Source organism: Oncorhynchus tshawytscha, linkage group LG26 (assembly GCF_018296145.1).
Source record: "Oncorhynchus tshawytscha isolate Ot180627B linkage group LG26, Otsh_v2.0, whole genome shotgun sequence".
Lineage (NCBI taxonomy): Eukaryota > Metazoa > Chordata > Actinopteri > Salmoniformes > Salmonidae > Oncorhynchus > Oncorhynchus tshawytscha.
In genome coordinates this window covers 39,649,327-39,668,085 of record NC_056454.1, presented here as the reverse complement: position 1 = coordinate 39,668,085, position 18,759 = coordinate 39,649,327, and the positions used below count along the sequence as shown (strand labels likewise).

The 18,759-nt window shown below is 44.5% G+C and overlaps 1 protein-coding gene across 1 annotated transcript in view; it reads right to left on the bottom strand.

Moving 5' to 3' along the window:
• The window catches only part of LOC112235323 (armadillo repeat-containing protein 8-like), a 31,179-nt gene that overhangs the window by 11,581 nt on the left and 839 nt on the right, over positions 1-18,759 (bottom strand). Inside the window, exons 2-13 of the mRNA XM_042306627.1 lie at positions 15,569-15,645; positions 14,427-14,498; positions 13,927-14,324; positions 10,180-10,277; positions 9,474-9,566; positions 9,293-9,373; positions 8,868-8,943; positions 7,963-8,053; positions 7,742-7,802; positions 7,099-7,299; positions 6,824-6,919; positions 6,649-6,731 (exon numbers count right to left, since the gene is read on the bottom strand). Of these exons, the coding sequence (XP_042162561.1) occupies positions 6,649-6,731; positions 6,824-6,919; positions 7,099-7,299; positions 7,742-7,802; positions 7,963-8,053; positions 8,868-8,943; positions 9,293-9,373; positions 9,474-9,566; positions 10,180-10,277; positions 13,927-14,324; positions 14,427-14,498; positions 15,569-15,645 (1,427 nt within the window). The remainder of the gene's footprint in view (positions 1-6,648; positions 6,732-6,823; positions 6,920-7,098; positions 7,300-7,741; positions 7,803-7,962; positions 8,054-8,867; positions 8,944-9,292; positions 9,374-9,473; positions 9,567-10,179; positions 10,278-13,926; positions 14,325-14,426; positions 14,499-15,568; positions 15,646-18,759) is intronic.

The following is an 18,759-nucleotide window of genomic DNA, read 5'->3' as shown; positions in this document are numbered from 1 at the left end:
AAATAGGGTGCAGGCCAGGCAGCAGGCTGTTAGCCAGCCTGCCAGCATAGTGGAGTCTGCCACTAGCACAGTCAGTGTAGTCAGCTCAGCTATCACCATTGAGACCGTGTCTGTGCCTCGACCTAGGTTGGGCAAAACTAAACATGGCGGTGTTCGCCTTAGCAATCTCACTAGGATAAAGACCACCTCCATTCCTGTCATTACTGAAAGAGATCATGATACCTCACATCTCAAAATAGGGCTACTTAATGTTAGATCCCTTACTTCAAAGGCAATTATAGTCAATGAACTAATCACTGATCATAATCTTGATGTGATTGGCCTGACTGAAACATGGCTTAAGCCTGATGAATTTACTGTTTTAAATGAGGCCTCACCTCCTGGCTACACTAGTGACCATATCCCCGTGCATCCCGCAAAGGCGGAGGGGTTGCTAACATTTACAATAGCAAATTTCAATTTACAAAAAAAAAAAAAATGACGTTTTCGTCTTTTGAGCTTCTAGTCATGAAATCTATGCAGCCTACTCAATCACTTTTTATAGCTACTGTTTACAGGCCTCCTGGGCCATATACAGCGTTTCTCACTGAGTTCCCTGAATTCCTATCGGACCTTGTAGTCATAGCAGATAATATTCTAATCTTTGGTGACTTTAATATTCACATGGAAAAGTCCACAGACCCACTCCAAAAGGCTTTCGGAGCCATCATCGACTCAGTGGGTTTTGTCCAACATGTCTCTGGACCCACTCACTGTCACAGTCATACGCTGGACCTAGTTTTGTCCCATGGAATAAATGTGGTGGATCTTAATGTTTTTCCTCATAATCCTGGACTATCGGACCACCATTTTATTACGTTTGCAATTGCAACAAATAATCTGCTCAGACCCCAACCAAGGAACATCAAAAGTCGTGCTATAAATTCACAGACAACACAAAGATTCCTTGATGCCCTTCCAGACTCCCTCTGCCTACCCAAGGACGCCAGAGGACAAAAATCAGTTAACCACCTAACTGAGGATCTCAATTTAACCTTGCGCAATACCCTAGATGCAGTTGCACCCCTAAAAACTAAAAAAAATTCTCATAAGAAACTAGCTCCCTGGTACACAGAAAATACCCGAGCTCTGAAGCAAGCTTCCAGAAAATTGGAACGGAAATGGCGCCACACCAAACTGGAAGTCTTCCGACTAGCTTGGAAAGACAGTACCGTGCAGTACCGAAGAGCCCTTACTGCTGCTCGATCATCCTATTTTTCTAACTTAATTGAGGAAAATAAGAACAATCCGAAATTCCTTTTTGATACTGTCGCAAAGCTAACTAAAAAGCAGCATTCCCCAAGAGAGGATGACTTTCACTTTAGCAGTGATAAATTCATGAACTTCTTTGAGGAAAAGATTATGATTATTAGAAAGCAAATTACGGACTCTTCTTTAAACCTGCGTATTCCTCCAAACCTCAGTTGTCCTGAGTCTGCACAACTCTGCCAGGACCTAGGATCAAGAGAGACGCTCAAGTGTTTTAGTACTATATCTCTTGACACAATGATGAAAATAATCATGGCCTCTAAACCTTCAAGCTGCATACTGGACCCTATTCCAACTAAACTACTGAAAGAGCTGCTTCCTGTGCTTGGCCCTCCTATGTTGAACATAATAAACGGCTCTCTATCCACTGGATGTGTACCAAACTCACTAAAAGTGGCAGTAATAAAGCCTCTCTTGAAAAAGCCAAACCTTGACCCAGAAAATATAAAAAACTATCGGCCTATATCGAATCTTCCATTCCTCTCAAAAATTTTAGAGAAGGCTGTTGCTCAGCAACTCACTGCCTTCCTGAAGACAAACAATGTATACGAAATGCTTCAGTCTGGTTTTAGACCCTATCATAGCACTGAGACGGCACTTGTGAAGGTGGTAAATGACATTTTAATGGCATCGGACCGAGGCTCTGCATCTGTCCTCGTGCTCCTAGACCTTAGTGCCGCTTTTGATACCATCGATCACCACATTCTTTTGGAGAGATTGGAAACCCAAATTGGTCTACACGGACAAGTTCTGGCCTGGTTTAGATCTTATCTGTCGGAAAGATATCAGTTTGTCTCTGTGAATGGTTTGTCCTCTGACAAATCAACTGTAAATTTCGGTGTTCCTCAAGGTTCCGTTTTAGGACCACTATTGTTCTCACTATATATTTTACCTCTTGGGGATGTTATTCGAAAACATAATGTAAACTTTCACTGCTATGCGGATGACACACAGCTGTACATTTCAATGAAACATGGTGAAGCCCCAAAATTGCCCTCACTAGAAGCATGTGTTTCAGACATAAGGAAGTGGATGGCTGCAAACTTTCTACTATTAAACTCGGACAAAACAGAGATGCTTGTTCTAGGTCCCAAGAAACAAAGAGATATTCTGTTGAATCTGACAATTAATCTTAATGGTTGTACAGTCGTCTCAAATAAAACTGTGAAGGACCTCGGCGTTACTCTGGACCCTGATCTCTCTTTTGAAGAACATATCAAGACCATTTCAAGGACATCTTTTTTCCATCTACGTAACATTGCAAAAATCAGAAACTTTCTGTCCAAAAATGATGCAGAAAAATTAATCCATGCTTTTGTCACTTCTAGGTTAGACTACTGCAATGCTCTATTTTCCGGCTACCCGGATAAAGCACTAAATAAACTTCAGTTAGTGCTAAATACGGCTGCTAGAATCCTGACTAGAACCAAAAAATTTGATCATATTACTCCAGTGCTAGCCTCTCTACACTGGCTTCCTGTCAAAGCAAGGGCTGATTTCAAGGTTTTACTGCTAACCTACAAAGCATTACATGGGCTTGCTCCTACCTATCTCTCTGATTTGGTCCTGCCGTACATACCTACACGTACGCTACGGTCACAAGACGCAGGCCTCCTAATTGTCCCTAGAATTTCTAAGCAAACAGCTGGAGGCAGGGCTTTCTCCTATAGAGCTCCATTTTTATGGAACGGTCTGCCTACCCATGTCAGAGACGCAAACTCGGTCTCAACCTTTAAGTCTTTACTGAAGACTCATCTCTTCAGTGGGTCATATGATTGAGTGTAGTCTGGCCCAGGAGTGGGAAGGTGAACGGAAAGGCTCTGGAGCAACGAACCGCCCTTGCTGTCTCTGCCTGGCCGGTTCCCCTCTTTCCACTGGGATTCTCTGCCTCTAACCCTATTACAGGGGCTGGGTCACTGGCTTACTGGGGCTCTCTCATGCCGTCCCTGGAGGGGTGCGTCACCTGAGTGGGTTGATTCACTGTTGTGGTCATCCTGTCTGGGTTGGCGCCCCCCTTGGGTTGTGCCGTGGCGGAGATCTTTGTGGGCTATACTCAGCCTTGTCTCAGGATGGTAAGTTGGTGGTTGAAGATATCCCTCTAGTGGTGTGGGGGCTGTGCTTTGGCAAAGTGGGTGGGGTTATATCCTTCCTGTTTGGCCCTGTCCGGGGTGACCTCGGATGGGGCCACAGTGTCTCCTGACCCCTCCTGTCTCAGCCTCCAGTATTTATGCTGCAGTAGTTTATGTGTCGGGGGCTGGGGTCAGTTTGTTATATCTGGAGTACTTCTCCTGTCCTATTCGGTGTCCTGTGTGAATCTAAGTGTGCGTTCTCTAATTCTCTCCTTCTCTCTTTCTTTCTCTCTCTCGGAGGACCCGAGCCCTAGGACCTGAGCTCCAGGACTACCTGACATGATGACTCCTTGCTGTCCCCAGTCCACCTGGCCATGCTGCTGTTCCAGTTTCAACTGACCTGAGCCCTAGGACCATGCCCCAGGACTACCTGACATGATGACTCCTTGCTGTCCCCAGTCCACCTGGCCATGCTGCTGCTCCAGTTTCAACTTCCACCTGACTGTGCTGCTGCTCCAGTTTCAACTGTTCTGCCTTATTATTATTCGACCATGCTGGTCATTTATGAACATTTGAACATCTTGGCCATGTTCTGTTATAATCTCCACCCGGCACAGCCAGAAGAGGACTGGCCACCCCACATAGCCTGGTTCCTCTCTAGGTTTCTTCCTAGGTTTTGGCCTTTCTAAGGAGTTTTTCCTAGCCACCGTGCTTCTACACCTGCATTGCTTGCTGTTTGGGGTTTTAGGCTGGGTTTCTGTACAGCACTTTGAGATATCAGCTGATGTACAAAGGGCTATATAAATAAATGTGATTTGATTTGATTTGACAGGTAGGGGTAATGAATGAAACACAGGTAGGGGTAATGAATGAAACACAGGTAGGGGTAATGAATGAAACACAGGTAGGGGTAATGAATGAAACACAGGTAGGGGTAATGAATGAAACACAGGTAGGGGTAATGAATGAAACACAGGTAGGGGTAATGAATGAAACACAGGTAGGGGTAATGAAATGAAACACAGGGGTAGGGGTAATGAAAAACACAGGCAGGGGTAATAAAACACGGGTAGGGGTAATGAATGAAACATGGGTAGGGTAATGAATGAAACACAGGTAGGGGTAATGAATGAAACACAGGTAGGGGTAATGAATGAAACACAGGTTGGGGTAATAAAACACGGGTTGGGGTAATAAAACACGGGTAGGGTAATGAATGAAACACAGGTAGGGGTAATGAATGAAACACAGGTAGGAGTAATGAATGAAACACAGGTAGGGGGTAATGAATGAAACACAGGTAGGGGTAATGAATGAAACACAGGCAGGGGTAATGAATGAAACACAGGTAGGGGAAATGAATGAAACACAGGCAGGGGTAATGAATGAAACACAGGTAGGGGTAATGAATGAAACATGTGTTGGGCTAATGAATGAAACACGGGTTGGGGTAATGAATGAAACACGGGTTGGGGTAATGAATAAAACACGGGTTGGGGTAATGAAACACAGGTAGGGGTAATGGATGAAACACGGGTAGGTGTAATGAATGAAACACTGGTAAGGGTAATGAATGAAACACTGGTAAGGGTAATGAATGAAACACTGGTAAGGGTAATGAATGAAACACTGGTAAGGGTAATGAATGAAACACTGGTAAGGGTAATGAATGAAACACTGGTAAGGGTAATGAATGAAACACTGGTAAGGGTAATGAATGAAACACAGGTAGGGTAATGAATGAAACACAGGTAAATGAATGAAACACAGGTAGGTAATGAATGAAACACAGGGTAATGAATGAAACACTGGTAAGGGTAATGAATGAAACACTGGTAAGGGTAATGAATGAAACACTGGTAATGGGTAATGAATGAAACACTGGGGTAATGGGGTAATGAATGAAACACTGGTAATAATGAATGAAACACTGGTAAGGGTAATGAATGAAACACTGGTAAGGGTAATGAATGAAACACTGGTAATGAATGGTAATGAATGAAACACTGGTAAGGGTAATGAATGAAACACTGGTAAGGGTAATGAATGAAACACTGGTAAGGGTAATGAATGAAACACTGGTAAGGGTAATGAATGAAACACTGGTAAGGGTAATGAATGAAACACTGTCTAGGAGGTAATGGAACATTAAGCACAGAGAACTGAAAGAAGGCATACATTTTATTGCTTGTGTACGTGTTTGTTTACTGTCATTGTTGGTTATTATATGTTTGTTACATTTAGAAATTCAGATATATGTACTATTTGTTTATGATGTTTACCTGAAAAAAGGAATATTATATAATAAAAAAATTATATGTAGACACACACGTCAAAAGTTTGGACACAACTACTCATTCAAGGGTTTTTCTTTATTTTTACTATTTCTACTTTGTAGAATAACAGAACACATCAAAACTATAGATATGGAATCATGGGGCGGCAGGGTAGCGGTTAGTGGTTAGAGCGTTGGACTAGTAAACGGAAGGTTGCAAATCCCCGAGCTGACAAGGTACAAATCTGTCGTTCTGCCCCTGAACAGGCAGTTAACCCACTGTTCCTAGGCCGTCATTGAAAATAAGAATTTGTTGGCGCTACAAAGTATTAACTTAAGGGGGCTGAATAATTTTGCACGCCCAATTTTTCAGTTTTTGATTTGTTAAAAAAGTTTGAAATATCCAATAAATGTCGTTCCACTTCATGATTGTGTCCCACTTGTTGTTGATTCTTCACAAAAAAATACAGTTTTATATCTTTATGTTTGAAGCCTGAAATGTGGCAAAAGGTCGCAAAGTTCAAGGGGGCCGAATACTTTCGCAAGGCACTGTATTTCTTTACCTACCTATTGTTCACCTAATACCTTTTTTGCACTATTGGTTAGCGCCTGTAAGTAAGCATTTCACTAAGGTTTACAATTGTTGTATTCAGCGCACGTGACAAATAAACCTTGATTTAATTTGATGTGATGGTTGCTGATAATGGGCCTCTGTAGATATTCAATTTTTTTTTTTATCTGCCGTTTCCAGCTACAATAGTCATTTACAACATGAACAATGTTTACACTGTCTGATCAACTTGATGTTATTTTCATTATTATTTTCATTATTATTTAATTATTATTATTTTTAAATTAGCTTTTCTTTCAGAAACAAGGACATTTCTCAGTGACCCCAAACTTTTGAACGGAAGTGTATATATATAAAATAGAGAGGAACAGAATGTGACAGGACACTCAGTGGAGAGCAGAGAAGTAGAGATGTGTTTTCCGTACCTGACGGCTGCTAGCCGCACCTTGATGCTGGATTCTGACAGGCCGCTCACTATCCTGTCCATCATGTTCTCGGTCTCTGTGATCTGAGGAGGGAGAAACAGGAGCGGGGGGTTTACGAGAAGGACACTTCTAAAAGTGGCTGGGTTAGGGTGGGTGTGTGTACTGTTGAAGTCACCTTCTTGCGGATGTCTTCATCGTTGGAGCCCAGTGAGGCGTACAGCTTGAAGGCAGCTTGCCTCAGCTCATGTGCGTGCTTCAGGTCATGATCCAACTGCAGATAAATAAAAAATGAAATAAACCATTATTTTTAGGTAAAAGAGATTTTTGTCCAAATGAAGGACTGTGGTGTTCTTTTCTCACCACAGTTTCAGTGTTTTCCTGATGGTCACTGTTTTCTCTGCCTTGTAAGACTGCCTGGCTAGGTTCAATGACTACAGTCCAGTGTCTCACCCTCTTAATGTCAGTGATGGCGCTGACAGAGCTGGGGTATTTGAAGTAGTCAGCCAGCATGGCCACTAGGTGGTCGGTTACACTGGCGATCCTCTGCAGCTCCACATCAGGCTCCATCAGGTAGGCCAGGGTCTCTGCCCCCTCCACACGCTCCTCCAACAGACGTTCCTTACTGCACATCCTCACCAGGCACGGCAGGGTCTACAGACAGGGGTGGAACCAGAGTTCTACATACAGTTTGGCACTTGTTGGGATGACTCATGCACTAGAGGCAGCTCTGCAGGGTGGTCACTAGCTGGCATTGCCACAAAGTCATCAAATCTGATTTGAACCCTAACCACACTGCTAATCTTGTGCCAAACCGTAAACTTAAATTACCAAAAAGCTACATTTTGTTTCCATAAATGCTTTACGTTATAGACAATTTTGACTTTGCATTCTGGCCCATCTAGTGGAAACCGCTCTGCTTCCAGGACAAGATCCAGCCCAATAAATGTCCACACGCACGCACACACGCACGCACGCACGCACGCGCACGCATATACGTACACACGCACACACGCACGCACGCACACACACACATCAGTATTAGATTGAGTCGTTAGATGAGTACACAATGGTACAAGCAAACTAGTATAATCACCTTTAAAACAATGCACCTGTCATCTGTTCTGATGGCTCCCGCTCGACACATGTATGTTAGACTGGGGGGGCAGAAAGAGAGAGAGGGAGAGAAATGTCACCTTCAGAAAGAAAAACACTTTCACACACTTAACTTCAGTCCGCAGATTCACACCTACTAGCACTTACGTCGACATGGTCAATCGCAGCACACTTAGTTTAATAGTCAAGTGAAACACTCACCACTTGGCTGCTGTGAGCTGCATTTCAATGGGCAGATCCCTTTGCAACATTCTGACAAACACCTGAGAGAGCAGATCCCCATCAACCAGCACTGAGAACAGAGAGGAGAACATAGATTTGTATCGTAGCATCATAATACTATATTATCACCATCTGACAACATGTCTGCTACCATGACGATAATAATGTAATGGCAATAACAGAACACCTCTGACACAGAGTAAACAACATAACTAGAATCTGTCCCAGTTAGGTCTCAGAGCAGGCAAGAATGAAATAGCGAGAGGGAGAGAGAGGGAGGCAGGGAGAGAAAAGGGAGAGAGAGGGAGAGAAAAGGGAGAGAGAGGGAGGCAGGGAGAGAAAAGGGAGGCAGGGAGAGAGGGAGAGAAAAAGGGAGAGAAGGGTGGGAGGCAGGGAGAGAAAGGGGAGAGAGAGGGAGGCAGGGAGAGAAAGGGGAGAGAGAGGGAGGCAGGGAGAGAGAGGGAGGCAGGGAAAGAAAGGGGAGAGAGTGGGAGGCAGGGAGAGAAAAGGGAGAGAGAGGGAGGCAGGGAGAGAAAAGGGAGCGAGAGGGAGAGAAAAGGGAGAGAGGGGGAGGCAGGGAGAGAAAAGGGAGCGAGAGGGAGGCAGGGAGAGAAAAGGGAGCGAGAGGGAGGCAGGGAGAGAAAAGGGAGCGAGAGGGAGAGAAAAGGGAGAGAGGGGGAGGCAGGGAGAGAAAAGGGAGAGAGGGGGAGGCAGGGAGAGAAAAGGGAGCGAGAGGGAGAGAAAAGGGAGAGAGGGGGAGGCAGGGAGAGAAAAGGGAGCGAGAGGGAGGCAGGGAGAGAAAAGGGAGCGAGAGGGAGGCAGGGAGAGAAAAGGGAGAGAGAGGGAGGCAGGGAGAGAGAAATAAAAAGGAAAAGTAGTCTTACCATTCACCAATGTCATGGAGACCTGAGTGTTCTCATAGGCCAGGACTGAGAAGCATTTTAATGCCTGCATACGTACCTGTATGACATGAGAGAACCAAAGAAAGAGAGGTAGTGAGATAACAGGGGGGAAAGGGGAGAAAGGGTGAGAGAGAGGGTGAGATGTTAATACAATTCAATTCAATTCAAGGGGCTTTATTGGCATGGGAAACATGTGTTAACATTGCCAAAGCAAGTGAGGTAGATAATATACAAAAGTGAAATAAACTATCAAAATGAACAGTATCATTGCACAAACAGAAGTTTCAAAACAAGAAAGACATTACAAAATGTCATATTACGTATATATACAGTGTTGCAATGAGAGATGTGAGAGATGAGAGATCGTTGAACTGAGACAATGGGTGAGTAATAGTTTCAAACAGTACCTTATAGGAGAGAGAGATGAGCATGGGAGCAATGTTCTGGATCGCCCCGTGGTTAAACAGAACCGTCTGATGCTCTGGAGTCTACAGAACACACACACACATAACTGAGTCATTCCTCAGACAGACTAATTAACATGTCTTCTACTAGATGACCGTTTTTAATGTGTCCTGCTGTACTGACCTTGCAGCAGTGGGAGAAGATCTGGGTGATGTAGTCCTGCGTCCGCGGAGACCGACTCAGCAGGGACATCAAGTGGGGAATCACAGTAGGGTCCTGAAGGAGACAGACACTGTGACTGTCCACCCGGCTCAGAACACCCGGCTCAGAACACACGGCTCAGAACACCCGGCTCAGAACACACGGCTCAGAACACACGGCTCAGAACACACGGCTCAGAACACACGGCTCAGAACACCCGGCTCAGAACACCCGGCTCAGAACACACGGCTCAGAACACCCGGCTCAGAACACCCGGCACCCGGCTCAGAACACACGGCTCAGAACACCCGAGAACACCCGGCTCAGAACACCCGGCTCAGAACACCCGGCTCAGGCTCAGAACACCCGGCGAACACACGGCTCAGAACACACGGCTCAGAACACACGGCTCAGAACACACGGCTCAGAACACACGGCTCAGAACACCGGCTCAGCACACGGCTCAGAACACACGGCTCAGAACACCCGGCTCAAAACACCCGGCTCAGAACACACGGCTCAGAACACACGGCTCAGAACACCCGGCTCAGAACACCCGGCTCAGAACACCCGGCTCAGAACACACGGCTCAGAACACACGGCTCAGATGAGTGCTAGAGAGAGCATGTTGTAATATTACGTTACACCCCTATGGATGTGTATCAGAGAACAAGTGACTAAGACTTACAGTGTAGAGCAGCTGCACTGGGGTGACTGGACTGATGAAGACTGTCCTGAGGCAGCGAAGACAAGCCTCGATGAAGATCAGGTCTGGACATACAAGACCTGCATATACACAGAGAGCATAAGTCACTGATCGAATCACATTTTATTAGTCACATGCGCCGAATACAACAGGTGTAGACCTTACAGTGAAATGCTTACTTACCTAACCAACAATGCAGTTAAGAAAAATAAGTGTTAAATTCAAAATAAAAAATAAAGTAATTGAAGAGCAACAGTAAAATAACAGTAGCGATGCTATATACAGGGGGTACCGGTACAGAGTCAATGTGCGAGGGCACCGGTTAGTTGAGGTAATATGTACATGTAGTTAGAGTTAAAGTGTCTATGCATAGATTAGAAACAGAGAGTAGCAGCAGTGTAAAAGAGGGAATGGGGACAATGCAAATAGTCTGGGTAGCCATTTGATTAGCTGTTCAGAACTCTATGGCTTGTGGGTAGAAGCTGTTAATTAGCCTTTTGGACCTAAACTTGCAGCTCCGGTACCGCTTGCCATGTAGTAGCAGAGAGAACAGTCTACTACCAGGGTGGCTGGAGACTGACAATTTTTAGGGCCTTCCTCTGATATCGCCTGGTATAGAAGTCCTGGATGGCAGGAAGCTTGGCCCCAGTGATGTATTGGGCCGTACGCACTACCCTCCATAGTGCCTTGTAGTCGGAGGCCGAGCAGTTGCCGTACCAGGCAGTGATGCAACCAGTCAGGATGCTCTCGATGGTGCAGCTGTAGAACTTTTTGAGGATCTGAGGACCCATGACAAATATGTTCAGTCTCCTGAGGGGGAATAGTGATTGTCGTGCCCCTCTTCACAACTGTCTTAGTGTGTTTGGATCAGGATAGTTAGTTGGTGATGCGGACACCAAGAAACTTGAAGCTCTCAACCTGCTCCACTGCAGCCCCGTCGAGGAGAATGGGGGCGTGCTCTGTCCTCCTTTTCCTGTAGTTCACAATCATCTCCTTAGTCTTGATCACGTTGAGGAAGAGGCAGTTGTCCTGGCATTGTCTCTGACCGCCTCCCTATAGGCTGTCTCATTGTTGTCAGTGATTAGGCATACCACTGTTGTGTCATCAGCAAACTAAATGGTGTTGGAGTTGTGCCTGGCCATGCAGTCATGAGTGAAGAGGGAGTACAGGAGGGGACTGAGCACGCACCCCTGGGGAGCTCCATTGTCGAGGATCAGTGTGGCGGATGTGTTGCTACCTACCCTTACCACCTGGGAGCGACCCATCAGGAAATCCAAGATCCAGTTGCAGAGGGAGGTGTTTAGTCCCAGGGTCGTTAGCTTAGTGATGAGCTTTAAGGGCACTATGGTGTTGAACGCTGAGCTGTAGTGAAGGAATAGCATTCTCTCGTAGGTGTTCCTTTTGTCCAGGTGGGAAAAGGAAGTGTGGAGTGCAATAGAGATTGCATCATCTGTGGATCTGTTTGGGCGGGTTACCTTAGTGTTCTTGGGCACAGGGACTATGGTGGTCTGCTTGAAACATGTTGGTATTACAGACTCAGTCAGGGACAGGTTGAAAATGTCAGTGAAGACACTTGCCAGTTGGTCAGTGCATACTTGGAGTACACGTCCTGTTAATCCGTCTGGCCCTGCGGCCTTGTGAATGTTGACCTGTTTAAAGGTTTTACTCACATCAGCTGTGGAGAGCGTGATCACACAGTCTTCCGGAACCGCTGATGCTCTCATGCATGCTTCAGTGTTGTTTGCCTCGATGCCAGCATAGAAGTAATTTAACTCATCTGGTAGACTAATGTCACTGGGCAGATCGCGGCTGAGCTTCCCTTTACAAGAATATTTTGAAGATAAATACACAACGCAGAGGATGAGAGGACAATAATACTAAACTAAATATAGTACTAATGGTCAATAGGGAATTGTCAACGTAAATAGGAGTTGGGTTTCAGTTCAACAGCTGTTTAAAATCTGTGAAAGGTCACTCCTGAACTCAGAGCTACATGCGCTACATTCCGTACATTGAGTCGGGAACAGGATACTTGTTATTTGGCCATGTGGTACTGCAAGGTCTTCTCATTGGTTAACCCCAGACTAGGGTGGGGGGTTATAAATGGGAGACTGAACATCTACCTCCCAGCACAACATCTTGATTTGTCCTTTTCAAATAAACCTATTATCCTCCCCCTGATTTGCTTTGGAGTTTGTGTTATTGAAGAATAACATCAATTGCTAACACCTTTGTAGTCTGTAATAGTTTGCAAGCCCTGCCCCATCCGATGAATGTCGGAGCCGGTGTAGTACGATTCAATCTTAGTACTGTTTTGATGCTTTGTCTATTTGATAGTTCGTCGAGGGCATAGCGGGATCTCTTATAAGCTTCCGGGTTAGAGTCCCGCTCCTTGAAAGTGGCAGCTCTACCCTTTAGCCCAGTGCAGATGTTGCCTGTAATCCATGGCTTCTGTTTGGGGTATGTACGTACAGTCACTGTGGGGACGACGTCCTCAATGCACTTATTGATAAAGCCAGTGACTGATGTGGTGTACTGCTTAATGCCGGAAGAATCCCAGAACATATTCCGGTCTGTGCTAGCAAAACAGTCCTGTAGCTTAGCATCTGCGTCATCTGACCACTTCTTTATTGACTGAGTTACTGGTGCTTCCTGCTTGAGTTATTGCTTGTAAGCAGGAATCAGGAGGATAGAATTATGGTCAGATTTGCCAAATGGAGGGCAAGGAAGAGCTTTGTATGCATCTCTGTGTGTGGAGTAAAGGTGGTACTAGAGTTTTTTTCCCTCTGGTTGCACATTTAAAATGCTGGTAGAAATGAGGTAAAATAGATTTCAGTTTCCCTGCAAGTCCCCGGCCACTAGGAGTGGCGACTCAGGATGAGCATTTTTCTGTTTGCCTATGGCCGTATACAGCTCGTTGAGTGCGGTCTTAGTGTCAGCATCGGTTTGTGGTGGTCAATAAATAGACAGCTACGAAGAATATAGATGAAAACTATTTTGGTAAAGACTGTGTGGTACAGCTTATCATGAGATACTCTACCTCAAGCAAGCAAAACCTAGAGACTTCCTTACTATTTGATTTTGTGCACCAGCTGTTGTTTACAAATATACATAGACCGCCTCCCCTAGTCTTACCAGAGGCTGCTGTTCTATCCTGCCGAAACAGTGTAAAACCCACCAGCTGTATGTTATCCATGTCGTCGTTCAGCCACGACTCGGTGAAACACAAGATATTACTGTTTTTAATGTCCCGTTGGTAGGATATACGTGATCGTAGTTCATCTATTTTGTTATCCAATGATTGTACGTTGGCTAATAGGACCGATGGTAAAGGCAGATTACCCACTCGCCGTCGGATCCTTACAAGGCACCCTGACCTACGTCCCAGATATCCCTGTTTCTTTCTCCTGCGAATGACGTCCGACTCATTAAAGAAAGAATCTTCTTCCAGTACGGGGTGAGTAATCTGTCCTGATATCTAGAAGCTCTTTTCAGTCATAAGAGACGGTGGCAGAAACATTATGTACAAAATAAGTTACAAATAACGTGAAAAAACACACTCAATAGTACAATTGGTTAGGAGATTGTAAAATGGCAGCCATTTCCTCCGGCGCCATTATCTGTTCGTTGTTTCCCTATTGTTTGCAGTGTGTGTGTGTGTGTGTGTGTGTGTGTGTGTGTGTGTGTGTGTGTGTGTGTGTGTGTGTGTGTGTGTGTGTGTGTGTGTACCTTGCAGCAGAGCAGGGATGATGTGACAGTCCACCAGGGACTTGATGTTGTTCTCTGTGCCCATGGCCAGACTGCCCAGTACCACCACACACTCTGTCCTCAGCACCACCGCACCCTCTGTCCTCAGTTCTGAGCCCAGCAACACCACACACTCTGTCCTCAGTTCTGAGCCCAGTACCACCACACCCTCTGTCCTCAGTTCTGAGCCCAGCACCTCTGTCCTCAGCACCACCGCACCCTCTGTCCTCAGTTCTGAGCCCAACACCTCTGTCCTCAGTTCTGAGCCCAACACCTCTGTCCTCAGTTCTGAGCCCAACACCTCTGTCCTCAGTTCTGAGCCCAACACCTCTGTCTTCAGCTCAGAGCTGGATAAGCCCTGCTGGAGCAGGTACAGTAACCTGGGGGGAAGGAAGGACAGACTCTGTGAGAGAGAAAAAAGAAGACAGGAAAAGAAGGGAGGTGTGAGAGGAGAACGAAGGTAAGGGGAAAGTGAGAGATACCTGGGCACAGCTCCCAGGACAATCAGGTTGGCTTTCTGTTTGTTGTTTCCGATGACAGCATTCTTCATGTCACTGTGAACACACACACAGAGTCAGATGTGTGGCGCTCCCTCAGCATGTTACCAACAGCCACAATAACGACACTTGTCAGAGTTCATCCACAGTATAATTCCTATCACCAGCGCTAAATACGTCTAAACACTAAACTAAACGCTAACTAAAGTCTACAGGCTCAGCTGAGAAGCATCAGTGCTGCTCCAGCTTGTTAACGTATTGCTTTGAGAGGATAGAATACTGATTATAAACTGGGTGGTTTGAGCCCTGAATTCTGATTGGATGAATGCCGTGGTATATCAGACCGTATACCACGAGTATGACAAAACATTACATTTTTACTGCCCTAATTATGTTGGTAACCAGTTTATAATAGCAATAAGGCACCTCAGGGGTTTGTTGTATATGGCCTGTATACCACGGCTAAGGGCTGTATCCAGGCACTCCGCGTTGTGTCGTGCATAAGAACAGCCCTTAGCCGTGGTATATTGGCCATATACCACACCCCCTCGGGCCATTTTGCTTAAATCTCACACACCATTTATATAAGCCAATAACATATGAAAAGTTATCCAGAGTACAGAATTCTAACTGTGGTTCGCCAAATGATGAGACCCTATAGAATGTAATGCATGCGATATAAAGATACTAGTAGTTAATGGAGTAGAATAGCCATGAGCTGGCAGAGGCCAGTGGAAAAGAACAGCTGCACCAGTCAGGTAGTGATGCGGCCAGCTGCCTAAAACCGTAACCAGAGCTGGGCCTCGGAGAAAAAAAATAAAGATGAAGCAGACTGACTGATCATACACAGGTCGTACAGCCACATGTAAACAAAGTGGTCTAAGCAGCTCTCACTGAGCTCACACTGGGCATTCAGACTCACACAAGGACAGACACAGAGGCTGTGTCCCAAATGGCACCTATTTCCCATAAGGCTCTGGTCAAAAGTAGTGCACTAAGTAGAGGAAAGGGTGCCATTTGGGACAAAAAAAAACAAAGAGGGACAGTGACAGGACAAATATAAAGTGTTCCTATAGTAAGACATAGGCTAATACAAAACAAGGTCATGTACATTATAATGTACTTACATGACTCCCTGTAGCACTTTCTGTGGATCGGGGTGGAACAGCCGGTCAACATAATGGCGGCTGGTGGCCGTGACCTCCTGCATAGTGACACAAGAGAGAACAACAGTGAGTCGGCACTGGCCTCCCTCCTCTTCCCACCGCTGACGCCAACCACACACACACTCAGCAGTCAGGACTGGTCAGGGGCCAGACAGATACGCCATCCCAGAAAAGCCCCTCCTAACTATACAACTGGTCAACAGGCACTAGGCTACTCTCGTCAAGCTGCAAACTCATCCAGAGCACTTAATAACTTTATCATCGAGTGGTGGGGACTGTCCAGACCTTGCCGCACTACTCACTATGTGAAATACTCTACATGACTAAAAGTATGTGGACACCTGGGCACAAATTCACAAACTCTTAAGAAGAAATGTCTTCTTTAATGCAATTTTTTCCTTAAGAAACTTCTTCCGTTTTTTTCGTAAGTAGTGTTTTGTGAATCCGACCCCTGCTCGTCAAACATCTCATTCCAAAATCATGGGCATTAATATGGAGTTGGCCCCACTTTGCTGCCCCAACATCCTCCACTCTTCTGGGAAGGCTTTCCACTAGATGTTGGAACATTGCTGCGGGGGCTTCCATTCAGCCATAAGAGCATTAGTGAGGTCGGGCACTGATGTTGGGCCTGGCTCGCAGTCGGAGTTCCAATATTTTTTTTTCTTAACAGCAAATCAATACAAAAAGTACATGGGAACACAAGTATATATAAAGAATATAAAAAGGAAATTTGGGCTAGGGGATACAATATCACATTACACAAGGACCTTTAAGGACATACACACATTTATAATTCTAACAGCTTTTTTGTTGGCAGAGGTTTTAATTGTCTTAAAATATAGTTCAATTTCTTTTTGCAAGGTAATAAAAGGTGTTGTTTTGTTTGTAAATGTACATTTGTGAATATGGAATTTGGCCAAAAGAGTAATGAAATGAATTACATAAAATTGTTTCAACTTATTTCTATGATAAGTGAAGAATCCAAGCAGTACATCTCTTCATAACAGTGTACAATCTTCATAAATGTGTTCAATTATAAATCTACTGATGTCTTGCCACAGATTCCTTACATGAATACAATGCAACACTGTTTCTGAGTGGTAATTACAAAAGGTACAATTTGAATTAGTTATTTTCATATAGTGGTTGGCAGGATAATATTTATGAATAATTTTAAAAGAAACTTCCTTCTTAAGGATCGGACCCTTTTTTCCCCTCCAAATTTCCCCTAAAATGACATACCCAAATATAATTGCTTGTAGCTCAGGACCTGAAGCAAGGATATGCATATTCTTGATACCATTTCAAATCAAATTGTATTGGGGGGCAGCATTCCGATTCATCCCAAAGGTGTTCGATGTGGCTGAGGTTGGGGGGCGTTTCCTACATGATAACTTAAATCTCAAGCCATCTTATTAACGTTAACTTTATAAAGTGTGTAGCTAGCTAGATGTTCGGTATCTTGTTGAACCCTAACGCTTCGAACACACCGACAAAAGTTCAACATTCACCTTCTGCTCCCATTTCTGTCAACCTGTCTATGCTTACAGTTTGACACATACATTCGATAAATCCAACATATGCACCACACCGAACGCACTGCAACGCTTTAAGGATTTATGTGAATTTATCAAAATGCCTTTCAGTCAGTTGACCATGAATTGTTGCTAGTTAGACTCAGAAACATTGGTCTCAGTGAAGGGGTAGTAAATTGGTTTAGGAACTATCTTTCTGACAGAACACAATGTGTATATACTGACAATCACACGTCTAGCTTTCTTGAGATTAATAGAGATGTGCCCCAGGGTTCCATTTTAGCTTCTCAATTTGTATTAATGATTTGGGAAATGGGATGCAACCAGCAAAGTTCCATCTATATGCAGATGATACAGTCATATATTCATGTGCTCCTTCTCTGGTTCATGCTGTTGAAGAGCTCCAGACTGCTTTTCAGTCACTGCAGGCCTCCCTTTATGGTCTCCAACTGGTCCTGAATGTACAAAAAACTGAATTCATGACCTTTACCAGAGCTAGAACTCTGCCAGAGAAGGTTAGCATTGTCACATCTGGTGGCTTATCCATTGGAAAAGTGTCATCCTACAAATACCTAGGCATTTGGTTGGATGACAAGTTGTCCTTTAAAGTTCATGTGGATAATCTTGTGACAAAGTTTAAATTGAAATTGGGTTTTTATTTTCGTAATAAGGCTTGCTTCCCGCTTATGGCTAGAAAGAAGCTTGTTCAGCCCACTTTTCTCTCTGTAATTGATTATGGTGACCTGTTGTATATGCATGCAACCTCCTCCGTCTTAGAGACTGAACGATAAGCAGAGTCCATTCTTGCGCATTATTACCAATGCCAAGTCACTCACCCATCATTGCACATTGTCCAACCTACCATTTGGTACCTCACTTTATATGCGCAGAAAAATACATTTGTATGTGTTCATCTACAAAGCCTTTTTGGGTAAACTCCCTCTTTAACTCTGTAGTCTGGTCTCCTTACCATACCCGATCTGCTAGGTGGTTGCTACTTAAAGTCCCAAGGACATTCACAGTATTAGGCTAGATTGCCTTCTCTTGTGCACCAGACATATGGAATAATCTACAATCCACGCTTTATCTCGATATGTTAGTGACACTGAATGAATTTAAAATATTGAAGGGAGACTCTGTTACAGAGGAGTGTAAAATGCTTTTTTTAGTCTGGATCAGGTTGTATGTTTTAATTCTGTAATGTATTGATTGTTGCTGCCTTCTTGGCCAGGTCTCCCTTGAAAAAGAGACTCTGGGTCTCAATAGGCTTTTCCCGGTTAAATAAAAGGTAAACATTTTTTATAAACAAGGCAAACCCAGCATTTCATTGGAAATGAATGTAATTCTGGTGTACCAAAATGCAAATACTCTGTCGGTGTGTTCGAAGCGTAAGCAAAGTGCTAACGTTGATCACAAAACTGACAACAGTTGGCACCGAAAGCGTCATTTCATTTTGGTACACCAGAATTACATTAATTTCCAATGAAACACTGTGTTTGCCTAGCAGCAACAGTTGCAGTACGTTCATTGTAGTGCATAGTTGCATTTATCGAATGTATGCGTCAAACTAGTAGACCGCTTGACAGAAATGGGAGCAGAAGGTGAATGTTGAAGTTT